Consider the following 20,851-nt stretch of genomic DNA (forward strand, 5'->3'; position numbering starts at 1 on the left):
ATCCCTTTCACAATCCAGGACTGCTGGCTCCCAACCACTTGCCTGCCTGTCTGCCTGATTGCCCCTGACCACTTCTGCCTGCCAGCCTGATCACCCCCTAACCACTCTCCTGCCAGCCTGATCGACGCCTAACTGCTCCCTTGCCAGCCCAATTGCCCCCAACTGCCCTCCCCTGCCGGCCTGATCGCCCCCAACTGCCCTCCTCTGCCAGCCCGGTCGCCCTCAACTGCCCACCCCTGAAGGCCTGGTCACCCTCAACTGCCCTCCCCTGCAGCCCTGACCACCCCCAACTGCCCTCCCCTGCAGACCTGGTCACCCCCAACTGCCCTCCCCTGCAGACCTGGTTGCCCCCAACTGCCCTCCCCTACAGGACTGACCACCCACAACTGCCCTCCCCTGCCAACCATCCTGTGGCCACATGGGGGCAGCCATCTTCTACAAGGGCATGATGGTCAATTTGCATATTACCTCTTTATTATATAGGATTACTCCCCCTGTGATTACCACCATACTGTCGTGTGTCTATGACTTTCAGTTTTATACCCCACATATGAGTGAAATCATAGTTCTTAACTTTTTCTGTCTGACTTATTTTGCTTAGGATGATATTCTCAAAGTCCATCCATGTTGTCGCAAATGTAAAGTATTTCATCTTTTCCTATGGCTGAGCAGTAATCCATAGCATATATGTACCACATCTTTACCCAATCATCTATCCAAGGACACTTGGGTTGTTTCCATGTCTTGGCCACCATGAATAATGCTGCAATGAACATAGGGTACATATATCTTTGCAAATAAATGTTTTCAAATTTTTCAGGTAGATAACCAGAAGGAGGGTTGCTAGATCATATGATAACACTATCAATTTTGGGGGGACCCTCCATACTGTTTTCCATAATGGCTATACCAATTTACATTCCCCCCCAGCAGTGAATGAGGGTTCCTTTTTCTCTACAACCTCTCGGACACTAATTCTCTTGTTGATAACAGCCATTCTAACAAGTAGTACAGATTTAATGCAATCTCCATCAAAATCCCAATAACATTCTTTAAAGAAATAGCACAAAAAAATCATCAGATTTGTACGGAACCACAAAAGACCCCGAAGAACCAAAGCAATCCTCAAAAATAAAGAACAAAGCCAGAGATATCACACTACCTGACCTCAAATTATACTACTAAGAAACAATAATGAAAACAGCATGGTATTGGCAGAAAAATGGAACACACAGACCAATGGAACAAAATTGAGGGTCCAGAAATAAAACCACATGTATATGGGCAAATAATTTTTGACAAAGGAGCCAAAAACACACAATGGAGAAAAGAAAGCCTCTTCAATAACTGGTGCTGGGAAAATTGAAAAGCCACATGCAAAAGAATGAAACTAGACTACAATTTGTCCCCATGTACAAAAATTAAAAATGGATCAAAGATCCAAATATAAGACCTGCAACAATAAATTACATTAAAGAAAATGTAGGTACTAAACTTATGAAACTTTATCTTAGAGAAGATTTTATGAATTTGACCCCAAAGGCAAGGGAAGTAAAGGCAAAAATAAATCAGTGGAACTATATCAAACTAAAAAGTTTCTATGTCATTCTTGACCATCCCATTCTCATTTCATTCGTCTCTAATCCCTGTCAACGTCTTCCTTCACTTAAATGTTTCCTCTTCTCCCCTCACCCATCTTTTCACATTTTCAGTTCAATGTTTGGATAGAATGAAAGGAGAATCAGGGATAATGGGGTTTCTTTTTGGAATGACAGAAATCTTCTGGAATCAGATAATGGTGATGACTGCACAACACTGTAAATATACTAAAAACTACCAGATTGTACTCCTGAAAATGGTTCAAATGTTGAGTTTTCATAAAACTTATTTTCAATAAATTTAACAAAAATACATGTACAACATGTAAAGTATATATATATGTATATGTATATCCTATCTAATAAAAGAGAAACATGGTAATTAGCGTAGATCCGCTACCCTTCCCATTGGCTAATTAGCGAGATATGCAAATTAACTGCCAGCCAAGATGGTGGCCGGCAGCCAGGCAGCTGGAAGCGAACATGAGGCTTGCTTGCTTCAGTGATGGAGGAAACCAACGTTCCCCGCCTGCCTTGCCAGCCTCTGAGCTTGCAGTTTGAAACATTGTTACAATATAGAAGCTAAACAAAACCCCAGAAAACTGCTTTCAGCCCGCCGGGATCTCAGAGCTGGAGTTGATACAGTGTTTCGATTATAGAACCCAAACAAACCAGATACCTGCTTTCAGCAGCAGAGGCCTCAGAACTGGAGCCAGAGCTAAAGCTGGCCCAGAATAAATTAAAAAAAAGAAAAAAAGGAGCAGTTGGGAGCTTCAGTCACTCGCCAGCCTGAAAACAGCCCTCAGCCCCTCACCCAGACTGGCCAGGCACCCCAGTGGGGACCCCCACCCTGAACCAGGACACCCTTCAGGGCAAACCAGCCGGCCCCACCCATGCACCAGGCCTCTATCCTATATAGTAAAAGGGTAATATGCCTCCCAGCACCGGGATCAGTGGAGCCAAGAGGCCTCCCGGCACCGGGATCAGCGTGACAGGGGGCAGCACCCAAACCCCCTGATCGCCCTGCAGCTCTGCGTGTGACAAGGGGCGGGGCCACAGCCTCCCTATCGGCCCTGCTCTGTTCGTGACAGGGGAAGGCGCCCCAACCCCCTGATTGCCCTGCGGCTCTGTGCATGACAGGGGGCGGCGCCCCAACTCCCCAATCGGCCCTGCTCTGAGCCCGACCAGGGGCTGCACCTAGGGATTGGGCCTGCCCTCTGCCACCCGGGAGCAGGCCTAAGCCAGCAGGTCATTATCTCCCGAGGGGTCCCAGACTGCGAGAGGGCACAGGCCGGGCTGAGGGACCCCCCTCCCCCCCGAGTGCACAAATTTTTGTGCACCGGGCCTCTAGTATGTATATATATATATATATATATATACACACACACACATATATATATTTAAAATTAAAAGGAAAAATAGAAAGCATAAAACAAAAGGCAGGGGGGAAAAAACAGAGTGGAAGCAAAGCTTATGTGGGGGGTAGTTCTCACATCTGTGCACAAGACATAATTGAATATAATCAAAATTAGCCTTGAATATTCCACAGGAGACACAGGCCACAACTGGAGACTGACATACACACTCTCTCTCTCTGCAATAAATGTGGTTCTCAGTTCACAGTATGAATTGCACAAATAGACACATATTTTAAAGGGGTGAAATAGCAAACCAGATTTAAAGCAATTGAACAAAAATCTTCCAAGGCTGTCAAGACATTGTAAGACAGGGTAGTGCATTTTTTCACACCACCATCCTTACGACTGTACAGAACACATACCCCAGAAGGGTTGATAAATATAGTTTAATACCACCAAATGTTCACTTAAACTTACACAAAATACATTTTAAATTACCATTTATTTAATACATTTGTTTTACATTACCCTTTAAAATTGAAGTTTCACTGGCTTTAAAAACACAAAAAAGCAACATTTCTATCACTCTGCTGAAATTCTAGAATGCGTGCCTTGTCTAGGATCTACTGAACTACATTAGCCAACCAGCCTGAAGTCTGCTAGTCTATGCAAAAATGGAATTACCCGCATTGCTGGGTGCAATTGGTGCTTTATATTGATCAAAACATCAAGTCATACTGGTATAAAACCTGGACAAGGAAGTGGCACATTAATTCACATTCCCTTCTTAGCTCTGCTCAGAACCTGACCAACTTGCTAGCCATATCAAAATCTAAGAAACTGAATTTACCAGTTTCACCATCATCATAAGAAACACTAAGCACCACCTACAGAGCAGAGTGATTCCAAAACGGTACCTACTCCAGAATAGTAGCTGAGTAAGCCGAACACAGAGGCACTCAACCTGCCCAGTGTGACAACAAAACTCATACTAATATACTGGTACGTCCCAATCCTTGCTGGTGGCTGAATTTGTTCAAATGGTGGATATATCCTTTCATTACAAAATTAGAAATAAAATATAGAATGCAAATACCTCTGAAGTAAGTAATATACAGACTGGTTTATTTTAAATTCTCAATCCCATCATCTCTTGCCATCTCATACATGTCTAGCCTGCAGCTTCCCCCTCTCTTTGATGCACCTGATCCCTCTCTATTGGGTCATCCCCTTTGGCAGAGTAGCATCACTTACATGCCCAGTCATAAACCATTCCCTTGACCCACATTCACCTCCAAATACCAAGTCACTTCTGTTTCCCTTTGCAGCACAAGCTCTTGAAAAATGGAATTAGGATTGCTGTCCCTGCTTCTCATCATGTGCTTTCCTTCAAACACTCCAGTTGGAGTTCTAGCTCCAGCATTCCGCTATGGCCGTCACCAAGGACCTCCTTCTTACCAAACCCACTGATCATTTCTCTGTTATTTTACTTGACCTCAGTTCTTATCTTACTTAACACAACTGACCATCCTCTCTTTGAAATGCGTAACTTTTCTAAGTTCTCTGTGACACCAAGTTTCCTGGATTTTTCTCTGATGTTAGAGGCTGTATCTTATCTTCTCAGTCCCATTTATTGGCTTCTATGTTTCTGCTTTACTTATAAACACTGGTGTGTACCAGGGCTCTATCCTGGGCTTGCTTTGCTTCTTCATTTCTATATTCTTCTCAGGAGTGACCTCATCCAATTCCATGGTTTGAAATACCATCTAGAGGTTGATAACTCTGAAATCTACATCTTCAGCCCTGTCCCCAAGAACTTCAGATTTATATATCCAATTGCAAACTAGCATCTTTATTTGAATTTCAACAGGTATCTCAAACATAACATGGCTAAAACGGAACTCTCGATACTGCCTTAACACTTGTTCTTTACCTACTTTTTACCATCTGAGTAAATGGTCTCACACCTCTCCACTGCTCAGCCAACATTTTAAGAGTTATCTTTGATTTATTCCTCTCTTTCATACTTCAAATCTAATCCATCAACACATTCTTTGGACTGTACCTCCAAAATATTATAACCCTGAATATTCAAGTCTCTACTTCACTCTTTTCCCATTACACAATAGGCTGATTGTACTACTGGCCCTGCTTTTTTTATACCTCCCTGTATCTTTTCACATTCTTTATTCCTGCCCTTGAGCAATGCCCTTCCACACTAACTGTGGGTAAACCATATCACTTTCTTGGACCAATGGGATAGCAGCAAACTTAACACAAGTTAAGGCTTAAAAATCTGCCTACTTGTTTGTACTTTTTCTCTTACTTCTTTGTGATGACCATGAGTATATGACCCGGCTAGCCTATTAGAGAGATGTAACATAAACACAGAGGAGAGCAGAGTTGTACTGGCCATCTCAGCTCAGGTCATCAGTCAACAGCCATCTGGCCCTCCAAATACATCAAAGACCCCAGCAACATCACAGAGCTGCCTACCTGACCTACATTTGATTAGAGACACATGGGCAAGACCAGTCACAATCAGCTGAGCCTGGTCCAGATCAGCAGAACTACCCAGACATCCCATCAACTCATGAACAAAAATAAATCCTTATGTCTATACACCACTGAGTTTATGGGGATGTTTGTTACTTGGCATTACTGGGGCAATTAATTGACATAGCCACCATCATCCCTTGTCAGGACTATTGCAATATCCTCCTAAAGGTCTCACTATTTCTTTCCTTATCTTCTTATAATCCTTCCTCCATTTCATCAATCAACACAAACTTAAAAAACATAAATCAGTTCATGTCCTAAGTCCTCCAATGGTTTCCTCGCACCTAGACTAAAACCCAATTTCTGTAACCTAGCATAACACCTACTGGTATTAAGAGTTCTTCTTTTGGAGCTACATACTGAAAATCTTAGAGGTAAAATAATGCCTTTGATTTGCTTTATACTCTGGGAAGGGTATTTCAAATTGTCCCTTCTCACCAAAAATAGAATGAGCATAGGACCTAGAACCAAATGAGCTGGGGTTCTGCCTCTGGTTCTGCCCCTAACTAGATGGGTGACTTTGGGCCAAGTAACCAACTTCTGAGGCCTAAAAGTTACCTTGTCATCAGCTATGTCTATGCCGAAGGCGGGGGGTGCAGGAAACATTCTTCAGAGAGGTGGAGGCACTGGGGTAACATGGAGACACGGAGGCAGAGAGACAGGCAGTCAATCACTCCATTCTGTTCCAAAGCACAAACAAGAATATCTAAACACCTTAACTCAAGGTTTCCCAAACTGTGCTTCCCAGAACCTGTCAGATTATACCAGACTGCAATCTCCTAAAGGCCGAGGCACTGACTGATTTTATTCTCTCCTGTGGGACCAGTGGCCAGCACAGTGCCAAAAACATGCTATCATAATATGTGCTTACCACATGCTTGCTGAATGAATGAATAAAGATATTCAGGTAAAGCTGGGTTAAACAATGTCAAACTGGTTTCTTGTGTGCATTTCTGAGCCTTTGATACATGAATAGACTCTGTGAATCATACAGAATGCAGTTTCCCAACCCTACTTGATCACAGAACTTGTTCTATTTCCCTTGAACCTTAATATCTCCAGTAGTTGTAGTATTCTATAAAACAGTTTGAGAAACATCTTAAGCTTACATAATTTAAGTCCTTTTTACCATCATGAATGCAGTTTCTTATCTTTATGCATAAGGTAATTAAAAGGCCAACTAATTTGATTCCTATCTACTATGCAGCTGTTTTCTCCCAGCATCCTACATCTTCACATCTCCCATCTCCAGGCAGGGCCTCAATCTCTCCCATCTCCTAAGCAGCAGGTGTCTAGTCAGGTTTCTCAACTCTGCTCCCCGCCCCCTTACAACCAGTCTGCTCTGAAAATCCTCACACCTCTTCTTCCACTACTGTTCCTCTCAACCTCACAGGCATTATTTTACCTCTATATTATGAACTTTCTTAAACTGTTTTAATTACTCCCCTTCTCCCTTGACAATCAACCCAGCAAAGTTCTGATCTTGTCATTTACAATATCATCCCACCTCTGAAAAGTTTTCAAAGTACTTCTTCTCCCTTTTGTAGTAAAGTCTGTTTCTTCCTTTGCATTCTCCACATTGAACCCATAGGATCACGCCTTAATTTTAAGTAAATATAATCATGTCATATTCCTCTTCCCTTCCTACCACTTATTTCCAAGTGCTCAAGCAAGTAAATACACGGACATTTTCCTATCTCCATGCTTTTGCTTGAGTTGTTCTCTCTGCCTAAAAGAGCACCTGTTGAAATCCTATTCATTTTTTTAAGGTCCTGATCACAAGTGATCTCTTTTATGAAGTCTCCTTAATTTTCCACTCCTACCGCAATTAGTTACTCCCTTCTACTACCCCCAGGCAACTGTACCACTCATCTTAGACATATAAAGTTAGTCGTAGGGATGCAGAGATGGCAGAGTTGGGACAGAAGACCAGGAGCCAGGTGAGTCTGTTAGGGACCATGTCCAAGAGGTTGGTGGCAAAAGGAGAGACCAGCAGGTTATTTGCATGAATCGCTTGACCTCTAAAGGAAAAAGGGCTTTGCATGACCTACAGGCAGCACAAGGAAGCCAGAGGAAGGCCACAGCAGAGAGAGAGCTGCAGATAAAGAGTGTTCTCATCTTGAGGAGGCTGCGGGTGTGGGAGAGTTGATTCACAGTGGAACAATGCCCTCAGAGGGCCCCCGGAAAGATCTGGGAGGAGGCCAGCATAAGGATGGAAGTTCAGAATCACAGGGGAGTTGAGGGCACATAAGAAAACAGCTGATCAGAAAGGATGGGAGCCAAGGAAAAAAGGCAAAACCTTAGCCAATGCTGGCTGAGATCCCAGCTGGTGTCAGAGGCCAGATGAGTTAGGCGTTCAACAGTTTCTGATCAGCATTCAAAAGTAGGTTGATGAGTAATTCTTCCAATGTCAATGAAGAACAGATTTCTCTAACGCTCATGGCACAATTCTTAATCTTGTGTGGGGGCTGTGCCATGGTGGTAAGGGTGGAGGGAGTCGTGAGGAAGGGTTAGGTGTGGTATCTCCTTTCACTAGGGCAGAGTTCGCAGACCTAAAAGAGAGGAAGTGAGTCCAACAGGAACAGTTCACAGGGATCCCAGGCCGCCTCCAGGCACACTGCAGGCAACAGCAGCACCAAGGCCCAGGAAGTGGGCTCGCCCAAAAGTAGGCAGAGAATGGCAATGTGGAATCCGCAACAGAAAAAGTCATCTGAAAAATATGTGTATAAGGCAGGCTCTTTCAACTGCAAGCAACTAGGCTGAAGCAGACGAGAGGAAATTGCTGGCTCACATAACAGAGAAGTCCTGGAATGCTTCCGGCATCTGAATCCTGGGGCCCAGATGGTGCTGCCTGTGCCCCCACCACCACTCACTGCTGCTTCCCACTGCGGGCCGGCCTCAGTCATTCTCTCCTACTTCATACAGCTTCCTCTGTGTCGAAGGGAAAGATGGCCACCAGGAGTGCCCAGGGTCCCTCACTCTAGCAGCAAAAGAAATTCCCAGAGGAAAAGCCTGCCTCCTTTCCTAAACTGGAGCAGAAAAGGAGCCTGATGGAGTGAGCCTCTGTCCTGTGCTCCTCAGAACCAATCACTGGGTCAGGTGGAAGCGCTTCTCAGATTGGCCAAGGCTGAGTTAAAGGACCGCGCCTGGGGTCAGAGTACACCCCACCCAAACCACGCGAACTGGGATGAAGACGTTCCCCAAAGAAGGAGTCTGGGAAAATAGTAAGTCCTCTAGAGTGGTCACTTGTCAGTCAGGTTCCAGATACCAAAAGAGAAGCCTTGTCCTGCTAGTTAAAGAACAGAAGGGCTTTGAAGTCAGACAGAACTGGTTTTAAATTTTAGCTTTGACACTTAATAGCTGTGTGACCTCGGGTAAATGACTTAATTTCTCAGTGCTTCCATTTCCTCTGTATAAAATGGGGATAATAGCATCTACCTCCTAGAGATGCCTGGAAAGATTAAATGAAATAATGTACATAGATTGCTAGGCGTAATGCTTGGCACAAAGTGATCAATAAATGGTAGTTATTGTTAGTAATAATAACAATAATGGCAATTATTTTTATTTAGAACAAGGGCACCACACGAAGGGTGAGCTGTGGCTGGCATCTGGATAAATCAGCCCTGGGTCAAGTTTCACTAAGGGAAACTGAGGGCACAATACAAGGGCCTGAGTGAACACTGAGATACAAATTCAAATCAATAAATGTGTTAAGCACCTATTATGTGCCAGGAACTAGGGATACAATTATGAATCAGACATATGGCTCCATTTCTCTCTCGTCGATATTTCTATCTCTGTCCCTCTCCCTTCCTCTCTCTTTAAAAATCAATAAAAACATATTTAAAATGTTTTTTAGCCGAACCGGTTTGGCTCAGTGGATAGAGCGTCGGCCTGCGGACTCAAGGGTCCCGGGTTCAATTCCGGTCAAGGGCATGTACCCTGGTTGCGGGCACATCCCCAGTGGGGGGCGTGCAGGAGGCAGCTGATAGATCTCTCGCATCGATGTTTCAAACTCTCTATCCCTCTCCCTTCTTCTCTGTAAAAAATCAATAAAATATATATTTTTTTAAAAATGTTTTTTATAAATAAAAGCTTTAAAAAAAAAAAAGACATATGGCTCCAAGGTAAACTACCATGAAGAGTGACTACAGCTTTGACATTATTTGGCGGGGAGAGGAGAGGTTGACCAAAGCTGCTTCATTACTTTCAACCACAGGATGTGGGCACTGGGACAGTGCTGAGTGTACAAGAGAACAATGCCTGGGCCCAACTGTTGGAATGCTGGGAAGGAAGAGAAGAGCTACAGTCACCCCACACCCCACTCCATCCCACCCGCAAAAAACCACCTTTGCATGAATTAGGAAAAAGTACCTCTTCCTTTAAAAACTTTACTTCCATCTTCCAAGAAACTGTCATAGTAAATAAACAAATCTACTATAATTCAATGATGGCGAACCTATGACACACGTGTCAGAGGTGACACGCGAACTCATTGTTTTGGTTGATTTTTCTTTGTTAAATGGCATTTAAATATATAAAATAAATATCAAAAATATGTCTTTGTTTTACTATGGTTGCAAATATCAAAAAATTTCTATATGTGACACAGCACCAGAGTTAAGTTAGGGTTTTTCAAAATGCTGACACGCCGAGCTCAAAAGGTTCGCCATCACTGTACTATATGGACCATGTGAATGACATTGCAGAATTTTGCAGTGTAGAACTAGCACAACTGTACATGGCAGCCCTGGGCATAGGCAGGGAAGATGATATGGGGGTTGAGAGAAGTTAGGAGTGGTGATGGAGTATCTGAGAGTGCCTTAACTTTTGGAAACAGAGAATAACTTTTTTTTTTTCAAATTATAAGAGAAAGTTTATTTAGAAAGTCACAGAGGAAGGAAGATGTGAGCCATCTGGGCTGCATGGGCTCAGGAAACAAGTTACAGAAGCAAAAGAAGGGCCCTGGGAAAGGAAGGGGTGGGGAAAAGCTCAGGTGTGCTCAAGAGAGGAGCATGTCAACAGAGAATAAAATAAGTTATGCTGTAGAGTTGCACTGGTCAATATGATAGCCACGCACCACAAATAGCTGTTGAGGATTTGAAATATGGCTAGCACAACCCAGGAACTAATTTATTTTATTTTAATTAATTTTAGTTAAAAATGTAAAATTGAACTAGCATAAAATATTTTGCCATTAGCCACAAGTTTATATTGTTTGGTAGGACTACAAATGATATTGTATTGCACTGTATTGTACTGCTCATATCCTGAGTTGCTTCTGATATTTCATTAACAATTTTTTATGATTATATAACATTTATTTTTTTATATATTGGGTTACACAAAACACATTATTAAAATTAATTTTGCCTATTGCATTTTGCCTTTTAAATATGGCTACTAGCAATTTTTAAATTATATTTCTGACTCAGAATATTTCTATTTGACAGTGCTGCTATGAAGACATCTTAAATGAAGAGGGTTAAGGGTTTGGAATGATACCCAGAGGGAGAGGAGAGGAGCATAGTTCAGTGTGTCTAACTCAGGAGAGCTCTAAGGGTACCCTCTGGAGACCAACTGTGTTGACTCCATCTCCACCACTTAACCAAGTCTCCCTGCATCTCCTTGTGCTCAGGCTCTTCCATGCCTGGCACATCTTCTGTGCTCCATACACATTAACTATTGAGGGAAGTGGGGCATTATTTGGGAATAAGGATGATGCAAATGAACAGTCTCCCTGGATCACTAGCCTGAAGAGTTACATGAGGGCTTTTATTCAATCTTGAATAAAAACCTATTTGCGTTTCTCTAAGTTCATTATGTCTTTCAAGTACATTGATGAAACTATTTTGAATGCTGAAGCGTCATGAAAACAGGGTAACATGGCATTTCTGAATTATTCGTTGGCTTCTTTTGTTGTTGTTCCAAGTCATACACTTATTACATTTTCAGTTAAGAGTTTACAATGACATCTGGATCTCTTTCTTGAGAAAAAATTGGATGCTCATCTGCACGTACAGACGGATTCCTTTTCCGTAAATGACTTCTTCACCACTTCCCTGCCATTTTGCATGGAACTGAGACGAGCAGTTTGACTTTTTAGTGTCCCAACAGGTTCACGTTGACAGTAAACTTAGAGTTTACACTATGTACTCCTTCTTCTACATTGTTTATTTTTTAAAAAAAAAAATAAAAATAATAGCCGAAACCAGTTTGGCTCAGTGGATAGAGCGTCAGCCTGCAGACTGAGGGGTCCCAGGTTCGGTTCCGGTCAAGGGCATGTACCTGGGTTGCGGGCACGTCCCCAGTGGGAGATGTGCAGGAGGCAGCTGATTGATGTTTCTCTCTCATCGATGTTTCTAACTCTGTATCTCTCTTCCTTCCTCTCTGTAAAAAATCAATAAATTATATTTTTAAAAAATAAAATAAAATAAAAATAATAATAAGACTACTTTATTCACATTTATATCCTGAAAAATATCCACCCATACCTATCTTTGTTCTGTCTTTGTCCCCGCCTGATTTGTAAAAGCATTTCTCCCAACCTTCCACTGACTCAATTTGTTTAACAGCCTTTGTGGAGAGTCTTTCCAAAATCACTTTGAAAATCAGTTTATCCCTAGCTTCTGTAATTACTTAATGCTCTTTAAAAATTCTAGTAAATTTGTCAAAGATGATCTCCCCCCTTACAAAGAAGTAGCCTTCCCCCTAAAAGTTTATATTTGCTTAAAATCTGTTAAATTCATTTTTTTCTGACCAAGAGATGCTCACGCAGAATGTATTTTTGATTCCACTTGTCCCACAAAATCCAGGAAAAATTCCATACGACCTTAAACTTACCCTGAGGTTCTCAGCAAGCCATGGTCCTCTCTGAGGCTCATTTTTCTCATCTATCTAATGGGCGTGATACAGATGCCCTTTGCCGAACAGAGCGAGCCATCTCATTATTCATGAATGTGTATAAAACACTCTGAGAAAAGCTCAAAGTCCTTTACAAGCATGAGGCCATGAATCTTTCTGAAGTGAACTGTTAATTATGTGTCATTATGCTTTGTTCAAGAGATGGAAAACCTGAGGCATGGGAACACAATACCAGTTAATAGCTGACTTAGAAACCTAGCCCAGTCTCCAAACATTAAACAGAAAGATGTCAGGGGGAAATGTAATTCGGAATTCACTCTGCTCTCGTTCTTTATCAAGACTCGATATTAATGCAAAATTCCCTTACATTACTGATTGCCCTGCCCCTCCCATTTCCTCCTGAATGCCAGGAATGGGGAAATGGGTGGGAGGGTTGGAGTTCCCTGTGAAACTATAATGCCCTCCCGACTGCTTACAGGAAAGTTCATGAACCCTAGACCAAGTGCTAAGGTCAAATATAACATAACAACAGATAATATAACAACCTCTCCACCTTTTGTTACGGATTCCTTGACACTTTTCCTGCCAAACATCCAACAAAATGAAATGAGGCTCTAGACCAGGGGTGGGCAACCTTTTTGTGAGTGCGTGCCAAAACCAGCAAAATCTCTGACTCAAAATTCTTCTGAGTGCCAACCCTAATTTTTTGAGAACATATTACGCCTACTTGATAACCCTTAAGGTGTAGTATGTGAAGAACCTTGAAGAAATAATAAAATTCATTCGAGCAACAAAAACAGAGTATATGATGATGAAAAATACATTTATTTTTAATGTATACATGTACACTGATAGTCCGACAGAAAACTTCATGACTCCGTTTGATATTATCAGTGGGACTTTTGCTGCTTCATCACTGATGACAGAGATTTTACATCAGGTTTATATTTCGTGACCTTCAGAGATATGCACGAGCTACTACTTTCATCCGTCAGGCTACTCCTATTACGAGACTTAACAAAATTCATCACTGAGAGCAAAGATTCACAAGCATATGTGGATGAAACCAAAACACTGGTCGGATCTAGGAAGGCAGGGAGAGTTAAGGCAGAGGCATAGAAATTGCTCTTCCCCTCTCGTCAATCCATGTCTATGGTCTTTAAGATAACTTGTTATGTAAAATTATTTATTTATCTAAGATGCACCTACACTGAATTTATCTGAAAAATAAAAAAGTCGATATTAAGCCAGCACCTACTGGGGATCGAGCCCACAACCCAGGCATGTGCCCTTGACCGGAATTGAGACCAGAATGGAGACCAGAATCAAACCCAGAACCCTTCAGACCGCAGGCTGACGATCTATCCACTGAGCCAAACCAGCCAGGGCCAAATATCTTTTTTTTAATTAATGCCAAGTGACCACAATTATCTGAATTATCTAGAAGATTCATTCAGTGCATTAGGTATGATCAAGCACTGTGCTCTTCCCTAGGAGAGTTTACAGAAGACAAAAAGAAGCTAAAGAAGACAAAAAGGATTTATGTGAAGCACTTAGCACATTAGAGCAAAACTATACTGCCTGGAAAGAGAGGTTGCAATGGCTTCTAATCTTTTATTTAGTAAAGGAAGAATACCTGTGGAAGCACAGAAGAAGGAAGGCACACTGCAGGTAATCCAGCTGGCCAAGCTTTCATTCCTAATGGTACCTAGTGGATTCTAGCGAAGCACATGCTTTCTAACCATCTCGCCCTTCACTGTCATCCTCCAGAGAGCAAGTCACTCCTGCACCTCCTGCACTGTAACAATTGCCAGCACTGGTGTTTCCTGTATTCCCAATGCATAGCCACCATCACTGGAGTAGAGCTTGGCTTTTTCTTTACAGATAAGGAGGTTGGGGAACAATGCTCCTCCTATTTCAGTGGAAGTTGACTTGTCATCATTCCTCTGTGTGCAGCCATAAAGTCATGTTGATATTATCAAGCTACAGTATAGAATGCCTTTAGAAGGTCGCTGTGCCCTAAGGAAGCCTGAGGAATGAATGACTCAACTGGTAAACAGGGTTGGGAAATTTGGGATGGTCCACGAGGGGCAGTCATCTCTGCTCAGCCCAGCCAGAAACAGGAACTTGGTGCACATTCCAAGAAGGGCATGAGCTCTGAAACAGGAAGAGAGGATGCTGCTGCTTGTAAGGCAATTGTGTGATAAACTGGCCTCCAGAAGGAAACAATGATAACTTCCATCAGGCCACATGGCCACCAATGACACCAGGCTCACCTTTATGATTGAAATATTAGAGTGACAGAAGCTGAGCTTCATTGAGAGGCAACAGAGTCAGACGCCACGGTGACAGAATGAGTCCACATAGACAACGTAAATTTGAGAAATAGGAACAAGGGCTCTATGACCAGTAACTATATACCTACTATCTAAGCTAGGGCTAGAGCGCTTTCCCATGATAACTGTGATCAATTGGTAGTGGATGCTTAGAATGGTAAAAGAAGGAATCTAAGGTCCCAACTGGACTCGGAGAGAGAATATGTCCAGGCTGGTCAGAAAATGTTTATTACTGGTAAAGGCAGGGAAAAGGGCAGTACAGTGCCATGACTGAACCATGCTACTCTCTCAGTAGAGATTAGTTGAGAAATCTATATTCCCCTAAGCAAAAGAAAATGTAATTTTCTAGACCACAGTAGCTGTGGTCATCTGAGCGCTGAGTTGAGTAGCCAAAGGTGGTGGGAAAGTTAATAGTTATAATTCCATCCAAAGAAGGACTGGTTGAGCTACGGTAGAGACAATAAGTCGAGGCCAGGAGGACGCCAAGTTTGGAGATGGAGACGAGGACTAAGCCCCTCTCCTCTGGGTTCTTTTCAACAAAGCTATTCTCGTGGCACAATCACATGGTACAGAGTATTTTACAATTGCCAGTGACCATGGGCCAATTTCACTTCTTTCTAACACACTTTATGACCCTAATCTAACCAAGGCAGGTAGCCCCCAAAGCAGCTGATCTGGGTTCGACTCCAGTTGCTCCACTTGGCTTGTGTAGCCTGGATAAGAGGAGAGCATTAGTAAGAGCTCTGAAACAAGTGACACTGTTGTTAGCAGAGAGTTACTGAGCATCCATGGGGAACCCAGCACAAAGCTTGAGGATCAACACTCCTGTCAACCTTGTGGACCAAGTCTCCCTGCCCTGTCCAATAAGGTGATTCTCCCTAAGGATGGCAACTGGGGGGGGGGGGGGGGGGGGAGAGCAAGGGGCTAGAATAGGAACCTCTACCTACTGGTTCCTCCAGGTACCAACCCCGTATACCTGGAGGAACCAGTGCAGAGGTGTGCTTGGAGATCCACGGCCCAGGCTCCCAGCACTCTAGATGCCCAGAGGAAGACTGGGAGACCAACAAATTCTTTCCCAAGCATAAAGGTGGCCAGACACTGCCCACAATCCCTTCAACCACCTTGTCAAGGGCCAGCTTCTGGGAGAGTTAAGCCACCATTCGCTGAGCTTTATTATGATCTGATAAAGCATGGCCCCTGCCTGAGAGTAACTACTAGCTGAGAAAACATGACTGTCTTGGTCTTGATACAGAATAAACAGGTACACTTCAGGTTGAAAGTACAGAGCATACATCAATATTCTATATTCTAATCGGGAAGATATGGAAAGTAGAGTTTAAGGACCTATGTGGGGCAAAGGTATTGCCAACCAGAGCACAGCACTGATTTGCATGTGTTTACTATACAGTCCCACAAACCATCCTTGTGAGAAGAATCAAGTTCATGAACAGAAACACACTGCAGTAAGCATGAGTTGGCAAGAGGAGTAATAGATTGAGCAGATTAACTGGAGTATGGGGAAAGTATAGGTCTTCCCTAGACACTGGAAAAGGAACTAAATTAAAAAATACTTTCAAGTACATGAGATTACACACACTTTTCTTTTTTCTCCATATAAATCATAACATTCCATACTACTTGTGATTCTTGCCGACTAAGGAGCTACCAGTGTCACAAATTAACCTGTTAATCCTAACCTTATTTAGGAAACTCATTGGTTTGTCAGGGCTGTTTTTCCCTCCCCAGCTCCTTCGGGGAGAATCATCTGAAAGAGAATTTATTCTCAGAATTTCCTAAGAGGAAAAATGGGCACTCACTGGAAAAATACAGGCTCTATGCCCAAAACGGTTAACTATCTTGGATAACCTTCAAACCCACTTAGCTACCAACCATCCTGTTGTTACAAGTTCCCATTGAGATCAAGCCTTCTCATCAAATATGCCTGTTTCCAACGAATGACCATAGATGAGACGGTTTCCAAACCCTGAATTTAGGATTCGAGGGAAAGGGCACACCCCTGGGTCACGGCCCCAGTTTTTCCAATAATTGCATCCACCGAGCCCTGTTCTTAAGATTCAAATACAATTTCCCAGATTTTAAAAGAGAGAGAAAGAAAGAGAACTTGGTGGGGTGAGGCACTCGGACACGTGCAGCTGTGGAATGTCTCCGTGGATGCTGCCAACTTTCAATCCAGCCTGCGCTGCCGCCCAAGCAGAAAGGAGGAATCTGCCCAGCGCGCAGCTGGGAAGTGAACCCAACGCCGAACTTGTCCCGGAGCGGCCTCGGCCCGGGGAAAGGGGCGGGTGCTCCTCGGAGAGGCCAGCACCGGGGACAGGAGGTGCGGAGGCGGCGGCCGCCGGGGCCGCGCACCTGTCCCTTCTTCGGACCGACGGGGACGGGGTCCCTCGCCGGGGTGACGCGCCCACGCTCACCGCGGGGCGGAAGAGAGAACAATGCTTCCTCGTTCCACGAGGGCTGGTCCCAGGTCAGTGTCTGAGCATGAGAAAGCCATCTCTCTCCGCGCCCATCCCCGGTCCGCGTCGCGTCCCGACCCGTGCCCGTCCTATGCGCCGCAGCACCCCCGGCGCCCTGCGGGCCACGGCGCCCTTACCTGGCTGGAGCGCGCCGGCTGCGCGGAGGCCCGCAGAGTGTGAAGTCCGGCCGGCGCCACCGCGTCCTGAGCTCTGCGCTCGCCAGCCCCGCCCCCGGCAGCCCCGCCCCGCCCCGCCCCGGCCTCCGATCGCCCCGCCCCCGGCCACCCCGCCCCGCCCCGGCCTCCGGTCGCCCCGCCCCCTTTTACTACGGCGGGGGTTCTCCGCCCTGTTGAGACCCTGAGTGGGTCCGAGCAGCGTCACGGGTCCCGGAGGTCTGCCTAAGTTTTGGGGAAGTCCCAGGAGCGTCCCTGGTGTTCCGGGCGCGACGCTGAGCCTCCCTAGCCCGGCCTTCCTACCCCAGGGGAACCTCCCCCGCGAGGGCTCGGACATCCCCGGCCTGAAAGAACCCCGAGCAGTGCCACCTGTGGGTGACGGGGGACTTCTCTCGGAATGAGGGGCCGCACCTCCTCTTTGGCTAAGCAGTGAGGATGACACAGTGCCGCGGGACGCTGCAACCAGTTTTACCCCAAAGAGTAAAAGTCTGTTCACTGCCGAAACTGAGCATATCTGAAACAAAACATCAAGTGTACTCATAGTAACGTCTTAACACTCCATTCACCCATTGGAGTAAATTACAGAAATTACTCATTGAAGAGTAAAAAACAGTGTAAGACTCACAATGTGCCAAGCACTGTTCTGGGTACTTAACAAGCCTATGAAATATACGTTATCAGAGTCCCTCATTTTCACTGAGAAGCTAACTTACCTAATGTCAACCAACTAGTAAATTTAAAATCTGCCTTCAAATCCAGGTAGACTTCAACCACTGCTATCCTGATTCTCCAAATTTTGAGTGTCCACCATGTCCCAAGAACTGTAACCATGTTACAAGTTTGGGGAATACAAGACAGGGCTCTGCCCTCAAGGAGCTTTATTTTAGTGTGTGAAGATATTCAATCGGTAATCAATAAGCCAGTAAAAATGAAACCGTCGCATATGTGAAAAGTGCCTTGACTAGAGAATAAAGCAGGATGGTGGAATTGAGAGTGATGGGGAGGGGGGCTCCTTTAGATCTGGTGGTCCTGCAGGCTTCTCTGAGGAGGTGACAGTGGAGCTGAGAGCTGAATGATGGAACTGGCAGTCAGCATGAAGATGAAGAAGGAACTGGCGAGTGCATTGAAAATGATCACACCTTATGCTTGTTTGGGACTTAAAAATATGTCTTCCTATACTATCTCTCCTTTAATCATATAATAACCCTGAGAGGAAATCTAACAAGATTCCATTTTACACATGTTGACTGGTTGACATAATTTCCCCCAGGGCATGTGTTCTTTGAGCAGAGGTCAAGAACCTTCTGAAATAGTATGCAAAAAAAAAAAAAAAAAAATGTGTGTACGTGCTTGAACAGAGACAAAGATAGAGATCGAGATCAAGATCAAGATAGAGAGAGAGAGAGAGAGAGAGAGAGAGAGAGAGAGAGAAATACAATTATGTAATTATGGTAATAACGTTAGTTTTCTCCCCCCCCCCCCAAAAAAAATGCTCATAGCCTGCTTTTCTGAATGGAACCAATTAAATAAAGTTACAATATGTATAAAAAAAATGCTCATATACATATAAGCATAAGTGAGGACTTAGAACTTTCATCACATTGATCACAAAAACAACTGTCTTAAGGGAGTTAATTGATATTGTAATGACTAGAAAAACTGATTTCTAATTCACTTTGCCTATGCTAGTTAGGTGCTTCTGGTGGCTCATATTTCTGACTTAATAGAAATGAGGCTCTTAAAGTTTATGAAGTTTGATCGAAAGAGAAGCAAATCCGTAAAGTTTAAAACTGAAAGAGAGGAGAATGTTGATATTGCCTCTTTTAGTTCTCAAGAAAACCAGAGAGGACTGATCCTCAAACAAAGCATCTAGATCAACATAATTATTTAGCAGGGATAATTGGGGTAGTTTCCACAACCTTACACTGTCTCCTGAAGAAAGCATTCATTACATTATTAATCAAACAGTTTAAGTAGGTAGTTGCCACAGCTGTGTCATCCCCCAGGGCATGTAGTGAAGAGTACTGGCAATTGTTCTCAGCGGGGTATTGTTGAAAAGAGAGACAGAGACAGAGAGAGAGAGACTATTAGCGAATTTCAAGGACATCAGTGAAAAGGTGTAAAACTGAACTCAGGATGTGGTAGACTACAAAAAGGTTCAATCTTTATTATTTCTTATGTGAAAAAGTTCCGTACTTCAATAGAAAACAGAATACAAAGTCTGGGCCTATATAACTCAAACTTTTACGTTGAGCACCTGTCAAAAGAAGAAATTTGGTGGTGGAATTAAAAAGATTTCTCCCTCTTCCTCCAAGGAGGAGATTCAAACAATGTTATTACTGCCTTCTTTATTTGAATAAAATTGAGATACAGGGGGGAAATGGGACATTTGTGACCTCTTAGAGACAGGGACTTCCTTCTTACATGATATCCCCATAGCTTCTATATAATTTGTATGTTTAGATGAGCAATAGCAGATTGACCATCACTGCATTAGCAGGAAGCTGAGAAAACATTGGCGAACAATTGCAACAAAATTCTCTGTTATAGTGGAACAAACCTCTGGTGGAAACGACAGTCATTTAAAACATGATTTATCACTCTTTGCTGCATCTACTGTGAGGATGAAGACCATTCTCAACATTCAGACAATCCAACATCCCAGAAAATGAGGACATCACTCTGAAGGGACGCACAGTTATTGTGAAGGGCCCCACAGGCACCCTGCGGAGGGACTTCAACCACATCCGTGTAGAAGTCAGTCTCCTTGGAAATAAAAAGAAGAGGCTCCGGGCTGACAAATGGTGGGGAAATAGAAAGGAACTGGCCACGGTTCACACTATCTGCAGTCATGCACAGAACATGATCAAGGGTGTTACACTGTGCTTCCCTTACAAGATGAGACCTGTGTACGCTCACTTCCCCATCAACATCGATATTCAGGAGAATGGTTTCCTTGTTGAAATTAGAAATTTCTTGGGCGAAAAACACATCCATAGAGTTGAGATGAGGTCAGACATTGCTTGTTCAGTATCTCCAGAAAGATGAGTTGATTCTTGAAGGAAACGACATTGAACTTGTATCAAATTCAGCTGCTTTGATTCAGCAAACCACAACAGTTGAAAACAAGGATATCAGAAAATTTTGGGGTGGTATCTATGTTTCTGAAAAAGGGACAGTTCAGCAAGCTGGTGACTATGCTATAGAAACACCAAGATGCCAAATGATTTGTCACACTTTGCAATCTTTTTTTTAACATATCTTATTGATTTTTTACACAGAGGAAGGGAGAGGGATAGAGAGTTAGAAACATCGATGAGAGAGTAACATCAATCAGTTGCCTCCTGTACACTCCCCACTTGGGATGTGCCCACCACCAAGGTACATGCCCTTAACTGGAATCGAACCTGGGACCCTTGAGTCCGCAGGCTGATACTCTATCCACTGAGCCAAACCGGTTAGGGCACTTTGTAATCTTTTAAAGAT

The 20,851-nt window shown here is 43.6% G+C and overlaps 1 protein-coding gene and 1 pseudogene across 9 annotated transcripts in view; one reads left to right on the forward strand and one right to left on the reverse strand.

The window, feature by feature from the left end:
• Positions 1-17,419, reverse strand: part of TEC (tec protein tyrosine kinase) — a 115,148-nt gene extending 97,729 nt beyond the window's left edge. For 6 of the 9 annotated variants that reach the window (XR_004971639.1, XM_036333217.1, XM_036333199.1 and 3 more), the window contains exons 1-2: positions 17,330-17,412; positions 6,074-6,195 (exon numbers count right to left, since the gene is read on the reverse strand). Coding sequence is in view for 6 of the 9 variants with exons in the window: in XM_036333217.1 (XP_036189110.1) it covers positions 6,074-6,121 (48 nt within the window). In the remaining 3 variants the exon portion in view is untranslated. Of the gene's footprint in view, positions 1-6,073; positions 6,196-17,329 lie in introns of all 9 variants that reach the window. The other 3 variants (XM_036333171.1, XM_036333179.1, XM_036333189.1) reach the window with 3 other exon arrangements.
• Positions 17,420-19,953: 2,534 nt separating this feature from the next.
• Positions 19,954-20,485, forward strand: LOC118668377 (annotated as a pseudogene).
• Positions 20,486-20,851: the final 366 nt, after the last annotated feature.

This window comes from Myotis myotis, unplaced genomic scaffold (genome assembly GCF_014108235.1).
Source record: "Myotis myotis isolate mMyoMyo1 unplaced genomic scaffold, mMyoMyo1.p scaffold_m19_p_1, whole genome shotgun sequence".
Lineage (NCBI taxonomy): Eukaryota > Metazoa > Chordata > Mammalia > Chiroptera > Vespertilionidae > Myotis > Myotis myotis.